Raw genomic sequence first — 17,209 nt, forward strand, 5'->3', positions numbered from 1 at the left:
CCAGGCTTCCTATACTTGTTTGAAAGGTATCCTAGGGAGAGAAAACTCTCATCTAGGTTACCACAAGTTACAAAATGTCTCTGAAGGGTCCAGCAGTCAAAAAATGAAATTTCACATCTCTGTGGCTATTTCTGAATGCATCCCACACACAGCTTCCCCACTTCTCACAATCACCTCTCTTGGCCACACAGCATCTTTGATAGAACAAAAAACAGACAGGAGGCTGACTTTCAAAGCCAAGGAAGAAATATCAGACTTGCCAGGGCCCCTCATCTTCCTCAGAATTACCACCAGGAGACAATACCAGCCACAGCATTATTGTGCTCAGGAAGATAAACAGGGTCTGGGTTAAGCAACAACAAATATCTTCTCCCACTGCAAACAAAGGAATATGCTCTCTGTTTCACCTTGCTCCAGAAGTGACTGCTGGAGGTCAGAGACACAGCTTTGTGAAACTCTCAATAAACAAAAACATTTTAACAGACTTTCAGATGGCAGCACAAAGGCACAGGGTCACTTTTGCTGCTCCTACACCTTCCCCTACGGCTGCAGTGAAGGGCAAATACAAGTTACCAGTCAGCCACTGAGGAAGAAGCAAAGACATCACAGCAAAGAGCAACCTTAGGCATAAGATGCAGGAAGGATTAATCTTCAGAGGAAGTGAGTACCTTCTTATTTTTTATCCAAATCATTACAATGGACAATACATTTATGTAAAAACCAACGATTAAGCGAAGTACAATAAACTTTAAGGAAGTTTTTAAATATGTTATTTTTCTGCTATTTCTTGTTTATATAGAAGTCCCCTGAGCTACAGGCAAATATATGAGTAGCCAGTATTTAAGCAAGTATTATCAGAGAGGCTGCCTTTGATACCCTCTCAAATCGTAATGTATGCACATCCTTACACTGTTCAATATTGACTTAAAACAAATTACTACTGCAAGCAAATGTCAAGTCATCTCTAGTAAAATACTGAAAACATACTAAACCTGAAATTCTAAGATGTTGCAGTGCCTCTTGGAGTTACCAGGAAAACACATACTATTGGATTAGACATTTAAACAATGCCACTACAAAAGTACTTAAACCAGCCTATTTCTGGTCAAGGGTGGCTTCAGTGGTTTACATACCTATGTACACACACAAACTTCTCACATTTATTATGGCTTAGAAAGGAGCCAACCATCAGTTCTACTTGTGGGTAGATTTTTTTAGAAAGCTGTTGAGTCTTCCCTTCTATGCAAGTGTTTCAGTGTTTATCTAGTGTTATTAATCTTTTCTGTCTTATCTTCAACCTCCCTTTGTCTAATTTCCATTCCAAGGAGTTCAATCTTCTCATGTTTTGGACTGCTAGTGCTTTACAGTAGGGGAAAGTATTCCTCCATCCCAAACACAAGACTTCTCAAATAATCAAAATAAACTCCAATCTTTCTCCTGGTAAACAATGTTTATTAAGACTGCTTTAATCCTCAATGTCCGTGCCTCTACTCTTGGTCACTCTCCCAGATCTCTTCTGAACTGCTTGTCCAATTCTCCCAAGACTCCCAATCAAATCACAGGTCAGCTTTTGTAGGAGACACAGATATAACATTGTGACTGGAATGTGCCAAACTTTCAAACTTTAATAGCATAAAATTCATAATTATAAAATACAATACTTTTTTATCATCATAAAAAATATTAAATCTAACAGCTGATAATCCCAATGTTGTTGCTCAACATAACAAATCAAGCGTTTCTATTACAACACAGAGCCAATTTGAAGTATAGCAAATTAAAAGTACTAGCTGTTATTTCCCCTCTCAGAAATAAACATTACTCCACAGCCCAACAGTACTTTTTCCTAAAAAACTCCTCACTTCACAACACTCAGAAAACTTACAGCATCTACTAAAGAAGTATTCATTATTTTTCCAGATTAAAAAAAATATGGCAAATGAAACTGAGCTCTTCCAGAAAATTCAGCAAAGGGGTTTGCCATTATCATCATTCAAGTCCAAGTCTGGCTCCCCAGGAAGCTGTATCTTGTGTAGACTCATGTTAACACCAGAGGCTAAAGTGGAAAGAGCAGGGATATTTCTACATTTTGCTGTTTCACTAGGTAACTCTTGTTTGTTCGTTCTCAGGCATCTGCCAAAGAAGTTTAGCATTTCAAACAATTTTTGCTTCAAGATTCTTCACTAAATTTCAACAGCTTGCATTCCACCACAATGCCATAATTTTAATTGTTCATACATTCATCAAAAATAATTGATTATTTAAATATTTCTTTCTATAAAGATAAGAGGCATGGCACACAAAATTCTAACTTTTGCTCACTCTCCTTGCAATTATAACAATGAAAAACATGAGTTAATATGACTAAGGATATCCCTTCAAAAGAAAAAAGGTGAAGTTTTATTATTTGCTATTACCAGAAATAAATCTTCTGTACAATTCCAGAACTGTTCTGTAATCTGATATGAAAAGTCCAAAGTGCAGTTTGGTCTACTTTCTCACTAAATGGCAGTAATAGATGCAACACCCCTGCATCCTGCTAATACCACATAATTCTTCTGGAGGATCCACACAGATGGAGTAGTCCAGGGCTGCCTTCTCTGAGGAGACTGTTGCTAGGGTCTCTCTATTTTGCCAGGCTGTTTATGGACACATGGACATCCACACAGTAGGAAAAAGAGTGTCAGAACACTTAGTTTGGGCCTCTATGCCAACCAGAAGTCTCTGAACTTGTGCTGGTCTAGGCCAACTTTCAACCACCAGCCTGCCAGTGAAAAAACAGGCCCCATTACTTACACTGTATTTGTCACAGAGTTCATTAAGAAACATTTTCCTGGCTTCTGGGCAGCTCTTACCAGCCCAGACTTACATGATCTTTTTTTGATATTTTAATCTTAAATATAGATCAAACCAAGATTTGAATTAAGAAAATGCAGATGTCACAGTTTGGAGATCTGGAGTCTGGATCCAGGGAGATACAGGACCAAACAAGTCCTAACATCCATTTCTACTTACATATACCAACAACACTTGAAAAATCCCTCTGTCCCCTCCACTGCCATCATTCTGCAAACCCAGCCATACACATAAGAGCAAAACCCCCTCAAGCATCCTAAATAATAGTATATGTATGGTTCAGTCTTTGAAAAGCAAACAGCCCCTTCAAAAGTCAGAGGAAATACTTTTCCAAGCTATCATGATACCTCATGAGAGTCCTTTTTCTAGTTATCCAACCATTTAACAATAGTCTTAAAAGAGATCACTGAAACATCATATACTTTTCAACATTAACTTCTGTTGTAAAATAATGTGGCAATTATCCACACCCTGGCACTTGATGCTGCTCTAGGCACTGCAGGTTATGTGTCCAATAGACAGTGCCTACCAAAGTGCCAGGAAACAGCAAATTACTCTGCTCTCCAAAAAGGGACTTCAAGAAGGACTCTGGCACACCTCCCTCCATCCCCTGAGAGCCATGCACAGTGTCCTGGTAGGATTTCTGCTTTAATGCAGAAATATTTTCTTCTGAGGCAAGAGGATACAGCTAAAGCCACGGTCTTCCCAGCATCTGTCTCAAGCTGTATTGCTTTAAGTATTCCTACTCCTATATTGGCTGTCTTATAGCAGAATATGATGGTATCCACGATATGTTTTACACTGTTTTGAAGTTACACTTAATCCAAGTGATAAATAATACTGGCTAGCAATTAGAAGCCCTAGCTAAGATTACTGGGAAAAAAAAAAAAAAAAAGAAAAAAAAAAACATTTCTTTACACAGGTATAAAACAATACCCCAATGTGCTGCACCAAGTGGAATTAAATAAAACCAGTTCCCATCTTTTAGTGTATGTTTAACCTAGTAATAGAAGGAAAGAGCAGAATTCTGCAGAGAGCAATCATGTTTTGGAAATTCCCCCACACCACCACAGTCAGGAGCTGTGGTTAACAATCAGGAAAGGCTCTTCACAAGCCAGGAAAAGACTGTGGCATCCAGACCCTGCACTGGGGATACTGACTGCAAGGAGGTTCTCAAAAAGAAAAGGGAAAAAAAAAAAAAAAAGGAGGCGGGGGAGGAAAGAAGGCAGAATGGGATCATCATGAGTTTGGCAAAAACGAAGCTCACCCACTGGGAAGATAGGGGAATATACATGCATAATTTTACATGGATTAAGAGTTTGTGTCAAATCTGTGATGTGCTGTGGTGAATTCTTATACTGCAGTGACTCATCTTGTCTGACAGTTGCTGGGGAATTAAAGCAGTTATTTTTAAAAAATTATATGTCCTGCTTGACGTGTTATACAAATAGCCTCTTAAAAAAATTAAAACGCAGTCAATGCATTTTTAAGTATAGGAGAGCTATGGTACATTTAGGATTCTGCGTACCATACCACAAACAAGATAGGCAGACCTAAAGGAATCTGCTGATATCCCTTCAGAGAAACAGTGATCTTTTTGCCATTCCCAATCCAAATGCTGCATCAAAAATTAGTTTATTATCTAAGACAGCATGCAAACACTTTCCCCGAAGGAAAACTAACCACAAAGTAAAGAGGTGAGCTAAACCCAAATTCCTCTGGTATCCTCCAAAGGATATTTGGTTTGCTGGAATCAGAATGACTGAAGCATTCCCCTTCTGATGGATTGACAAAGGCAGATCAAGCCATCCGGGGAAAGGCAGCAGGCTGACTCCCAGCCACAGGTGCACACGGGTTTGGCAAGGGGAAGCAGCGCTGGCTGCTGCTCCCTGCTCTGCGCAGCACAGCCACACAGACGTACCCTGCAGCTGCAAAGGGCAGCTCCTTGCAGCCTGTGTTCTCCTTAGGAATACACTGCTTAATTCTGCTTTGCTTATAAAACTGACACCCCCTCAGCAACTTTCACACATCCTTGGGAAAAGAGTTTGGAGTATGTCAGTTGTGTAATACAGTAAAGATCATCTGAATGATCCATTATGTGTAACCCTTGGGCATCAATGCTGCTCCACGTCAGCTGGCAATAAAGGTATATTTACAGCATGCCTTCAGGACAGCTCTTCTGGGAACATCCTGGAGATTTGCATAGTCTGTTTTACAAGGCATTACCGTGTACTTCTAGCAAAGGAGTGGCAGAGAATTCTTTTGACACCCATTGAAAGCTCTTAAGTCTAAATAGCACAGTGAAGGAGGCAAATAAAAAAAATTCAACATTAAAAAAAAAAAAAGAAGAAATTTTTTTTAATTCCAATGCCTTCAAATACTCATGAATGAATTGAACCTGTTTTTAAAATAATCAAGTTATTGTCCCTCTCCAACTTGAGCACCATCAGAGAAACAAAATAGCTGATGAGAGGAGCTTCATCATACAAAGAAAGGGTTCTGTTGACAGTGCTCTTGATTTCATCATAATTTCCACGATACCCAGTGCATTTTCTTAAAGCCCTAGTCTTCCATGTAACTTATATGAAAATTCCAGCTTTATGTATTTTGAGTAAATTAGTCCTCTCTCCACCAGAAAAAAATAACTGAAAACATGAGCTAACTGCATCTTAACAGCCAAAAAAACAAGAGGCAAATGTAAATGTTGAATTTCTTAGTTCATTTCTCACATAAACTCAGACACTCTGTCATTGCACAGGTGATACTCACTTTCTAAGCAGAGCATTATCTCTCAGGGAGTGAATTAAAAGGATGACTCTGTGTCCCAAATCACAGAGGTGTGCTAGTTATTGAAATTTCCACACTTTAAAACCTCTCTGCAAGTGAAGTCAGCTGGCAAATGTTAGGGAGAAATAATAACAAGAGAAGTTAACTACACATCTCTGGTCTCAACACAGCAACTACAGGCAGACAACAAAAGACATGACTTATACCTAATAAAATAACAAACTTGGCCAGAAAGTGACTTAATCAACCCAAGTAATATTACCAAATATAATTGAGCCAGTCAATACAGTGAAAGCAAAGGACCAAATTAATTAGGTGACTGCAAGTCCAGTGCCTTTGGGAATAAGTAATCACTTATTAAAGATCTGTTGAGACTTTTTTTGAGAGTGCTCCTTGGAGAAAAGTTGAGACTTTCAAAAAAAGAAACCTGCTATGGCTCACATGTTTAAAATGGAAGAGGACTGGTAATATGGAATATAGAGAGAATAGTTTCTGAACAGGATGGTTTTCAAATTTTCCATGTGGTGCATGTGGTTCTTTAAGTTTTTCTGCTATGTTATCTGACACTTGGATAAAATACTGGAAGAAATATAGAGCATCTTTGCCCAATTAATTTTGGTTCACAAAATAATTGGAAGGGCAATTTAACCTTGTATACCCTGCAATTGAGGGCAAAATGAGAAAAGGGGGAGGGGGCATTTTTAAAATTCTTAAGTGCTTTTAAGAATGAAGGGGTTGTAGAATGACTTTTTTTTTTTTAAATAAGACAGCACATTTCAGGACTCCTGGTTTTTATTTAATCAGTTCTTCAGTTAACAACCCCCAAGCTATTCTAAAAAACAGGATGATTCATCTATTTCCACCCAGTACAATTTTATACATCGTTAGAAAACTAAAACCTCGTAAAATCCTAAGTAGCCCCGAAGTACAGCTACTGCAGAGTGACATGTTGATTGCATCAGCCTAGAAGGGCTACTTCTGAGCAATGCAAGCTTCAGTAGCTCAGGGAAACTACCAGGGTGTCAGAGAACATGTACATAACATACCAGCATCAAGCGTGTTCACTCAAACAAGCCTAACAAATGTCTCTAGAACATCTGGAATCAGGGATGATTCCACAACTTCCAACATTTAAAACATTTAAAGTGCTGTTGAGCAGCTGTGTCCTGAGAAACACAGAAGCAATGTCCCCTTCCCAAAATGAAGTGAAAACACCAACAAGAAGTGTGCTGTTGATGCCTGAGGCTGAATGTAACACTACATGCCTCCACCTCACTGTGAACACCCTTCTCAACACTCTTCAGAGTGCCAGGCTACCTCTGGCACTCGCTCCTCCTGCGGGGCAGGCAACTGCACACAGCCACACAGGAACCTGCTAAGCATTTCTGAGTCTGCCTGATCTCCACCTGCCAAGTCATGCTAATGAAACTAACAAAATCTGAAATGGTTATTCTCATTTGCATCCATAGTACCTTTTAAATAGCTATGTTTAAACCGAAAAAAGCCCATTCAGACCACAGCAAAGGGGAGGTGGAAGGCATGTGGCTTGCCCACAGTAACCAACAGGTTAGGCTTGTCACAGAGACAAACTTCCCAGAACACCATTAAATGCCTTCTGACCTTCCTTCTCCCTTTCAATTAGCAAGCAGTGCACAATTGCTAAAAAAAGAAAAGGAAAAAAAAAGGCACTTTGCTCTATGGTCTACAAAGCACACGCCACGTGCCCGGCAGACACTTGCTGAGGCTCTCCTGCCACATCTCTGCTGCCAGTGAGGCTGTGAGTGCCCAGCTGAACCAGGAACTCGGGATTTGGCTACACGGGGTGGGGAGAATGGCACGGCCAAAGGGAAAGGTGTGATGATGACCAGCAGTGAAGACTGTGCTTACAGCACCGGCACGGTGCCCGCCGTGCTAGTGGCACAGTAACCAGGTCTGGGCACAGGGACACAGCTATTTTATGTTCAGTTTTGAGATGCACTGTGTGGGTAGGACCCACGCTATCACACTTCCTAGAGCTAGGAAAGAGACAGCTTTAGCTCACAGCTGAGGAATAACCACGCAACAATCCTGCTGGTGCTTCTCTCTTTCTCACAAAGCAGCAGCTCTCTTTAAGAAATTGTTCCTAAAGCTGCACTGGCCACTAGCAGGTTTTGGCACGTGGCTTGGGTACAGGCAGCAGCTCTAAGACCCACAGCACCCAGAAATAAAAACTTACACTCAAACAATACAACAAATACAATGTTTCAGAAATGCAGCACTTGAAAACACATCTTCCTAGCAAGTCTGACTTGAGAAAGTACTTTAAAGGAGAGTATAAATTACAGCATTCACTCTGCTCCCAATATTATCAATGAGACCCAAACACGTTAAAGCATGAAGTTGTCTATTGCCTCTCCTGCTTCACAAAGGCAGCAGGGACACCCTAACACATCATGAGCAGAACACATGTTAAAACCTCAATCACATGAACTCGTATGCATTTGCATAAGTGTATCTCAGTGAATGAAGGCAGTGAACTGGCTCACTATGGCCAAGCGAAGCACAAGCATAAGGTACTGCACATTCAGGGTGTAAGGAGACACAGAGTTGCCTTGAAAACCATTTAACTCAGGACTAGCCAGAGTATGACTTCTACAGCACAATAAAACTGTACAAATTACTGATCCCACTCTCTGTAGGGACTAATTTTGGGAACAGGCCAGGAGTTGCAATATGCCTAAAGGTAGGAGCTTTAAGTAGTAAATTATTTCATTTTCTCAGGCACTGAACACTGTGATGTACTTGACTAAGAACACACCAAGAGCAGCCTGGGGGAAGACACTGAAAATGTGATATTGCCTGTTCTTCACCCGCCTCCCAATTCCAGCTGATCCTCATTGAGGCTGCCACAGTCAGAACACATGAGGCACCTCGTCTGCTGGGTGTAACACCAGTGGCACTTCGAGAAAGATACTGTCAGTGGCCTAAACTCATTCCAGATCCAGCTGCAGGGAAGTTACAGCAGTGCAGATACAGATGCCCAATTTCAAACCATGTCCCACTTCCTCAGAGCTTTCTTGGATTATGCTTACATCCACAGAAACTGCACCATAAAACTGCATTACAACTTTGGTACACTACATTAGCATATTTATTGAAGGTCTATGCCAGTTTGATTTCAGGTTTTTTGTAAGCATTTACTAGCAGATGTTTTAATTAGTATCTCATTGGTGTGTAGACAATGATGTGACACACCAAGAAGCATTTTCTGCATAAAGCGACAATGTGGCATGTTCCATGATACAAACAGCTCTTCCCACCCTCACTACCACAGAGAGGGCCAATGGACTGGCAGTGCATCACAGAAAGGCAAAACTGCATTTAACTCCTCTCACTTCAAGTTTTCAGGGCACCGACAGGGAGGGGGAGGCACAGAAACGAGAGCCACAAGCAATCTCAGTAGTTCATCACCCTCAAAGCGTTAAAAGGAAAATACAATGTCAACATCAGCTCCTCCCTGCTGATGAAACTGGCTCCGGCGCATTTTACTTTCTGGCTCGGAGCCCTTACAAACCGTTACAAAAAGACAGAAGACAGACAGACAGCTCAATATATTGACCACTTCCAATAACTAATTTGGGACACGCAGGGTCATTTGTCCCTTATATGAAGCGCTGTAGCCTCTTGATGGTGAACGAACCCTGATATTTGGGGGGGCATTATAAAAAAAAAAAAAAATAAAAAAAAAAAAGAAAGAAAGAAAAAAACAGGGGGCAGCTAATAGCAGATTTGCGTTTCAGGAAAGAGCCAACGCTAGCATCAGTACCTATGAATAGTGCCCACTCTCTTCCTCCCGGAGACACCGATTACATCTGATACGCTAAAACCGTCTCCACGACTCCGGTCGCTCGGTGCCCGTCAGCGAGGACACTGACAGGCACTCCTCGCTGCCAGCCTGTCGCTGCTACCCCGGCGCTGGCACACATGGAAGCGGGGAGCGGGAGCCGGGCTGAGAAGCGGAGGGCGGGCTGGGGCTCCTGCTCATCCTCCCTGCCACGGCAACAGCTCGGGCTGCGTGTGCGCCTTCCCAGCCCGGGGACCGGCGGAGCATCACAACCAACCACGCCAAGAAGCCACCACAAGCTTTCAATTATACATTAAAAAAAATAAATCACGCAATTAAATAAATATATATATATATCGTTTCGTCCGAGTGACCTGACTGGTATTGTCCACAACGACCTTATCAGGGGATGTTTTGTTGCAGCCGACACACACACGCTGCGTGGACTCCGTGGGAGTCTCTCGATGCGGCCACAGCGGGTCTGGCACACAGGTACGCGGCACGTTTCCGTCAAGCCGGGTTTCCCTGGCAGGGCAGGAGCCCCTACAAGCCATCCCCACGGATTTTTCCAGCTCCCGCACCACCGCGTGCGCGGCCAAGCCCCGCCGCCAGAGCCCCCCTGCCGCCCCCGCCCGCGCCGCGGCGGAGCGCGGGGGGCTCGCAGGTAGAACAAAACCCCCGCGCCGGGGTCCCCAGCAGCGGCAGGGCCGTCAGGAGAGCCCCCCGGGCGCCATCGGGCCGGGGCCGGCACCGCAGGGCCGCAGGGCGGAGGGTGTGCGATGGGGGAGCGGGCCGGGGGTGCCGCGCCGCTGCCGCGCCGCCCGCGCCCACCCCGCCGCGCCTTTACCTTCGGAGAGCTCCAGCTCCAGCTCGGCCAGCCGGGCCCGCACCTCCAGCGGCAGGGACACGCTCTCCAGGCTGCGGTCCGCCATGCTCGCGCGGCGGGGACGGGCTCTCCCCTCCTCTGGCTGCCCGCTCTCCCCCTTTGTCCGCGGCTGGCGGGGCGCGGGAAGGCGGCGGGGCCGCGGCGGGTGGCTGAGTCCTCCCCGCGGTCTCAGCCGGGCATGCAGGGGGAGGCGGGCGGGCGGGCGGTCCGCGCGGGGGGACGGGGCGCGGAGGGAGGGAATGCGGAGGTTTCTCCTCTCCTCTCCTCCCCTCTCCTCCTCCTCCTCCTTCACCGCCTCCTTCAGCGGGGCCCCGCCATGGCTGCTCCCGCCGCCCGCCCGCGATCGCTCCGCATCGGCTCCTCGCCGCGCCCGACCCACCCTCCCCGCCCGCCGCCGCCCGGCACCGCGGCGGCGGCTCCCGCTGGCCTCGCCCCGGCCCCGGCCCCGCTGTCCCCGCCCGGCTCGGGCTGGCGGCGGCGCTGGCGCTGCGGTGCCGCTGCCGCGACTGGGGCCGGCCGGGCACTGCCGCTGTCACATCCACGTGACCGCGCGGCCCGGCGCCGCCCGCAGGGGGCGCCCCGCGCTGCTCGGGCCGCCCCGCCCGCCCCGCGCGCCCCGGGAGCGCCGCTGCGGGGAGTGAGGGACCGGGTGTGAGGGACCGGGGTGTGAGGGACCGGGTGTGAGGGACCGGGTGTGAGGGACCGGGTGTGAGGGACCGGGGAGTGAGGGACCGGGTGTGAGGGACCGGGTGTGAGGGACAGGAGTGTGAGGGACCGGGTGTGAGGGACCGGGATATGAGGGACCGGGTGTGAGGGACCGGGGTGTGAGGGACCGGGTGTGAGGGACCGAGTGTGAGGGACCGGGTGTGAGGGACCGGGGAGTGAGGGACCGGGTGTGAGGGACCGGGGAGCGAGGGACCGGGTGTGAGGGGCCGGGGGGTGAGGGACCGGGTGTGAGGGACCGGGGTGTGAGGGACCGGGGGTGCAAGATCGGGGAGTGCGTGGTGTGTGAGGTGTGCGGGAACGGGGGAGTGAGGAACCGGGGAGTGCGGGGTGTGCGGGACCGGGGAGTGAGGGATGTGCAGGGGCCGGGGTGTGCGAGATCGGGGTATGCGGGACTGGGCAGTGCGGGACCGGGCAGTGCAGGGTGTGCGGGACCGGGGAGTGCGGGACCGGGGTGCGCGCGACAGGGGTGTGTGAGGTGTGCGGGACCGGGGTGTGTGAGGTGTGTAGGGTGTGTGCGGGGCCGGGGGTGTACAGTGCTGGGGGTGTGTGGGGCCACAGTGTGTGGGGCCAGGGTTGTGCAGGGCCGGGGTTCCGGCGGGTGTGTGGAGTCGGGGATGCAGGACTGGGGTGCAGGGGGAGCGCGGGCAGAGCTGTTCTGGCTTTCACTCATGCCAGCTCCCAAGAGTGGGGCTGCACGTCCCCGTTTTGCCGAGGAAGACGGGGAAGGAGTGATTTGCTCGACGCAGGAGGAGATTCGACTCTGAAACCCTGTGCGCCCTTTTCTTTACCCACCTGCCGAATAACTTCCAGCCTACCCCTATTTCCACTCCTATTCTCTTCATACAGCCAATGGAGGACTGCAGAGTGTCAGGTTAACAGTGGGACTCAATGATCTTAGGGGTCTTTCCCAACCAAAATGATTCTATTCTATTCTATTCTATTCTATTCTAGTAAGCCATGGCAGTTCTGGTGGGTATATCACTAAACCATGGTTGCACATTGCCATGGAAGAGCAACAATTTTAATATGATAAAGGACAAAATTGACACATATACCAACTGACACTGAGCCAGTATCAGGGGAACATGTTTTAAAAGACTGAGGACTCTTAATTACACCACTCCAACAAAAGAAGGAATGTTTTGAAAACATTTTATAAAACTACCTTTCAAATCAACAAATATATTCCACAAGGAGCATCTTCCTTTTTTCCTCTGTACATATTTTCTTTCTTTTTCTTTGTTTGGGCTGGGGGTTAGTAGTTTGGCTTGGATTTGGTGGGTTGTTTTAATCCCTCATGAGAAGGAAAGAGCAAGACACCACAGCACCTACGGTTTCAAAAATCCTTGGGAGTCCCAACGGTAGAACAGGTCTTTTTGTGACCCCAGTGTCAGCAGAAAGGAAAAGTCATAATTATACCCAGGTCAGCCTTGACTTAGCTTACTGTTCTAGTCAGGGAAAGAAAAAGATGCAGGAGTTTCTTGAAAAGATAAAGCTTAGGCTTCAACTATACTAAACAAAGTAGTGTTTTATTACGTTGTGGAAGGAAACCAAATTACGTAATGTTACCAGCTGTGCTGTACAGGCATTAGCACTGGAGTGATCCCTGCAGTGTGTGCAGGGCTGGTGGTTTCTCGTGGTTACCAGTGGCAGACTGGAGAGCTGTTTACACCTGACCGTGGCCCATGCCAGCATCACTCCAGCCAGACCAGCAGCAGAACAGGTTGGGATACTTTGGTGAGTTTGCCTGCCGTAAACAAGGCTCGAGCACACACAGTGTCCCTTGATTTTATGGTGCTGCTGTTTGTTTTATTGTCATATATGTTGTTTTCTAGTAACCTCTCGTGGGTTTCTCTTCAGTGCAGTGAGGAGGAAGCCCACCTGGCCAGTCTCCTTTGAGAAGGGCCATTGCTTTCAGCAGCACGATGACGCACATTATTTATGGCTATACAAGTGCCTCTCCTCCAGCACTGTGCTGCCCAACAGTAAGAATTTTTACCTTTTGTTGAGCAGTGCATGTTTCAAATATATACATTCCAAAAAAATATCCAGGTTTTCTTTTTCATTACATCCAAATCTAAACAAAGAAAAGCAATTAAATCCAAATATGCTCCAGGGTTCCTACCTGAGAATCTGAGTTTTGTTTGTTTATTGTGTTAAGTGGGATGAAATAGGCTGAAAGTATCAGCCTTCTGCAGAAGTGGCTTTTTCAGGTGTGGTGGAGGCGGCCAAAAAGGAGTCGAGGGAAGGCTTTGTGGTGATCCAGCTGCCTTCATCAATGTGTATCTCTGAGTGGCAACTTTACTTCCCCAGTGCTGATACAAGATTATTTAACTTGTTACCTGGCCATTACAGAGTCTATACTGCTGGTGTTTACACCACTTTCCACATTATTCCTTTCAGGAAGTTGTATAAAAGGACCTAAAGAGAAGTGGTTGAACAATCACATTGTGACTGAATTTTCTTGGCTTTCTATGACAAGCCCAGAGTTTCAGCTGTTGGGTGCTTTGAAAGGAAAAGTAATCACTTGGGGTTGGATGTCATCCAGCAGAAGTGGAAATGGCTGAATTCAGCAAACACTCAGGGTGGTGTCCTTGGTCTTGGCTCCTGTGGTGGGCAGTTGGGGTCTACAGGGCCAGGCAGGGCCATCCCATCAGCCGGGGCAAGGTGCAGACAAGTGTGAGTGCTGTAGGAGCATTGACATGGGGACATGCATGGGGCCATGGCACCCTCCTATGGAAAACCCATTTGTTTCCTTGGGCCGATCTTGAGAGGAGACATTTCTTATTTATGCAAAGTGTCAGAGCTAAGACTCCAGGAGGGAAATCACAAGCATATAAATTTGCACAATAGTTTTGATGAAGCACTGAAATTGCAATGAAAAAGAAACAAGTCAGAACTTCTGACTAGCTGGTCTTTATTAATAGATCCTTTTAGGTTTATAGGTAAGAGGTTGTGACTTGGGAAAGTTCCAGACTCCAAGAAGAGCAGGATACTATTTGCATTTTGGATGCAGTGATTAATCAGCATGATCAGAAAGAAGTGTATTTTTAATTAACAGTACATGTGTAGCAGTCAAATCCTACTGGTGACTGTGGATCACCTTATGGTATTGATACCTGAGTGAAGCCTCTGAAGGACCACGTATAATTGCCCTTGCTTAAGTAAAAATATTTTTCCCAGCCCTCTCACAGCAAAAGATGTATCTACATTTGCAGAGATTTAGCCCAAAGCCAGGTCTATACTAGAAAACATTCACAGCATCTCAACTTTAGGAAAGGGACAAGGCACTAAAAATATTTAGGGAAAGGGAAAAAGCTCTTGTGTAGAGAAACAAGACTTAAAGCACCTAAAATGATGTGTATGTCTCCTGCACAGCTTAGCAAAAGCAAGAGGACTGTGTCTGTGAATGAACAGGTCAGCTTCTCATCTGTCTGAGAGAGTGGGGCAGTGGGAATTTGGCCAATGTAACAAAAAAGTAAAAAGAGGAGGCATTCAAAGAAAAACAGCTAAAATAATCAGCTGTCTGGAGGGACTGGGTTATAAGAGGAGATTACAGAAGTGCTCACTCAGTTTGTGAAACAACAGCAAGAGATGGCCCAAACAGCTGCCCATGATAATTTGAAAGGCAGAAGCACCAGGGAAGTTAAAGTGGAGAGAAAAGCAGGGTAAAGAGGATATAACTGAGTAATGTAATAGAAATAAGAATAGCAGCTGAAACACGTATCGAGGAAAGCTTCCAGGGGATGAGCAGCATTAGACTTCAGAGGAGGCTCTCAAAGGAAATGGTGGAATCCCCATAATTTGAAACATTAAAGCCAGAGTAGACAAAGCAATCATGAATATGCTGTAGGAAATAATCCTACTGTGGGATGGGATGAATGTGCTTGTCTGGCATTGCTTATGCAAAGATGTACTACTTTTCTTTTTTTTCCTTTTGAGGTCAATTTATTTTTCCCCTTCACCTCTCCACTTCCATTCCATCTATTTGCATCTGTCTGCTCATGTCTCACAAACAGATCATGAAATGCATTATTCTGTTGCTGTATCTACCACATATGTGTCTGGATGGCTCCCTGATGTCAACTGTAAATAGCAAAAGAATTCATTAGTTAGATAAATTAATCAAGTTTCCCATGAATGGCATGCAAAGAAGAAGGGGACAGAGAAGAGACAGAGAAGAGAAGGGAAAGGAAGGAGAAAAGGAAGGAGAAAAGGAAGGAGAAAAGGAAGGAGAAAAGGAAGGAGAAAAGGAAGGAGAAAAGGAAGGAGAAAGAAAAGGAAGGAGAAAAGGAAGGAGAAAAGGAAGGAGAAAAGGAAGGAGAAAAGGAAGGAGAAAAGGAAGGAGAAAAGGAAGGAGAAAAGGAAGGAGAAAAGGAAGGAGAAAAGGAAGGAGAAAAGGAAGGAGAAAAGGAAGCCACTCAGCCTTTCTCATACATGGTTTTCATTCTCTGTTGTGCTACCTAAGCAAGTACCATATTCCATTTCTCCAGGCTGTTTAGACATCTGAGATCTCTTTAATTAGAGTGGGCACATGGCAGATGTCAATTGCTGCATATCTTGATGCATTTGATTCTCTGTCTTAATACTTTGAAATAATTTAGATGTCCCTCTCTTAATTCATTGTGGTTTATGAAAGTGAGTCCCAGGAAAGCCAAATGGATACCATGGGTAGAGTGAGTGACCAGTGTACAGGAAAGTGTGCAGCAAATCCTGGACAGATGAGAGGAAACTTCATAACCTTCAGTCATTTTCTTCCTTTGCACCCCTGCACATGAGCTCTGGTGGTGGGAGAACTGCAAAGTTCCTTTCTTCTCCCCGTGCCAGAGCAGCCTCGTAGCACAGCTGGCAGCAGGGAGCATGAATTCATGCCTGAGCTCTTTCTGCACATAGTTTGGCATATTAGCTCACATGCTGATGAAACCGGATTTGAGCTAAGATGCATAAAAGGGAATTTTCTTGGCTAAATGTGAAGTACTGCACAGAAAAATGAAGGAAAAGGAAACCTTGGGAGATATGTTTTCCTTAATATATCAGGTAGTTCTCTCTCTGTGCTGAATTTCCATTGTTCTTAAAGGAACTATTTGATTATTATACATTTAAAGTATTTTTTACAATGGTATTTTGTACATTTTAATGATTTTCATACATTGTTCTTTTATTAAAAGCAAAAAATCTAATAAAAAGCTTTCTTTGGCACAGTTTAAATTAACTTTGGTTTTAAAGTTAGTCCCACATAAGATGTGTTTATTAGGCTCCTGCAGTCTAGCAAAGCCTGTTTACACAAAATAAAGATCCTCCCCACTGCTCTGTTTGAGGTTGGAATTGATAACAAATTTCACAAGTTCAGAGAATTTGAGGGTACTGGAATCTGGAGATAGGAAATGTCCTGATATTCTGTAAGAATTTTCTGTAATACAGTAGAAGATCCAAACACATACATGTGCACAGCTGGGCTCTCACCCCACCTCAGGCCTTATAGGAATAATAGCTGTTCACCTTCTCATGAAGGTTTGAAGCATCAGTCATGCTTACAGTTTTTGGAAAAGTCATCAGCTTTTCTTCAACAAAATTTTTAAACTTTTCAATGAATTTTTTAATCTACTGAAGTAGAAATGTGAAGTTGAGTATAGGAGAGCAAATTTTCCTGAATTAATTCCTCTACATTTTTCTGTAAAGTTTTTCTGTAAAGTTTTTTAAGGAAAACATTCATAGATGAAAAGGAACTAGAAAATTTTTAATAGCTTGCCCTCCAGTTAATTCATTACATCACATTTTTTAGCAACAGAAAGGCAGATTGGTGCTTTAAGATGTCATACAAAACTCTTGGCACATTGTAGAACCAATATACGCAATATTCTGTATCTAATATGCCTCTCTGAGCTGACTATCTTTACCTTATCTAAAGAACATGAAAATTACAACAGGTTAATGTTCAATTAATGTAGAAAAATAGCTTTCAATAACGAGAAAATATATTGAGATTTTTTTTTTCTACTGACATGGATAAACTCCTATTTGAACATGCCTTAATATTTTCATGGATTCACACAGTCAACGACAAATATCCTTAGAAATATGAAATTATTCAGAAAATTAGGAAAAATACTTATTTTTCTATTAAAAATAAA

The 17,209-nt window shown here is 44.7% G+C and overlaps 1 protein-coding gene across 9 annotated transcripts in view; it reads right to left on the reverse strand.

Moving 5' to 3' along the window:
• The window catches only part of DIP2C (disco interacting protein 2 homolog C), a 313,817-nt gene extending 303,054 nt beyond the window's left edge, over positions 1 to 10,763 (reverse strand). For 6 of the 9 annotated variants that reach the window (XM_030264296.4, XM_030264295.4, XM_072925323.1 and 3 more), the window contains exon 1: positions 10,314 to 10,545. In XM_030264296.4, the coding sequence (XP_030120156.1) occupies positions 10,314 to 10,398 (85 nt within the window). In that variant the 5' untranslated portion in view covers positions 10,399 to 10,545. Of the gene's footprint in view, positions 1 to 9,448; positions 9,471 to 10,313 lie in introns of those variants that run through there. The other 3 variants (XM_030264290.4, XM_072925324.1, XM_072925325.1) reach the window with 3 other exon arrangements.
• Between the last annotated feature and the right edge of the window lie 6,446 nt (positions 10,764 to 17,209).

Source organism: Taeniopygia guttata, chromosome 2 (genome assembly GCF_048771995.1).
Source record: "Taeniopygia guttata chromosome 2, bTaeGut7.mat, whole genome shotgun sequence".
NCBI classification, from domain to species: domain Eukaryota; kingdom Metazoa; phylum Chordata; class Aves; order Passeriformes; family Estrildidae; genus Taeniopygia; species Taeniopygia guttata.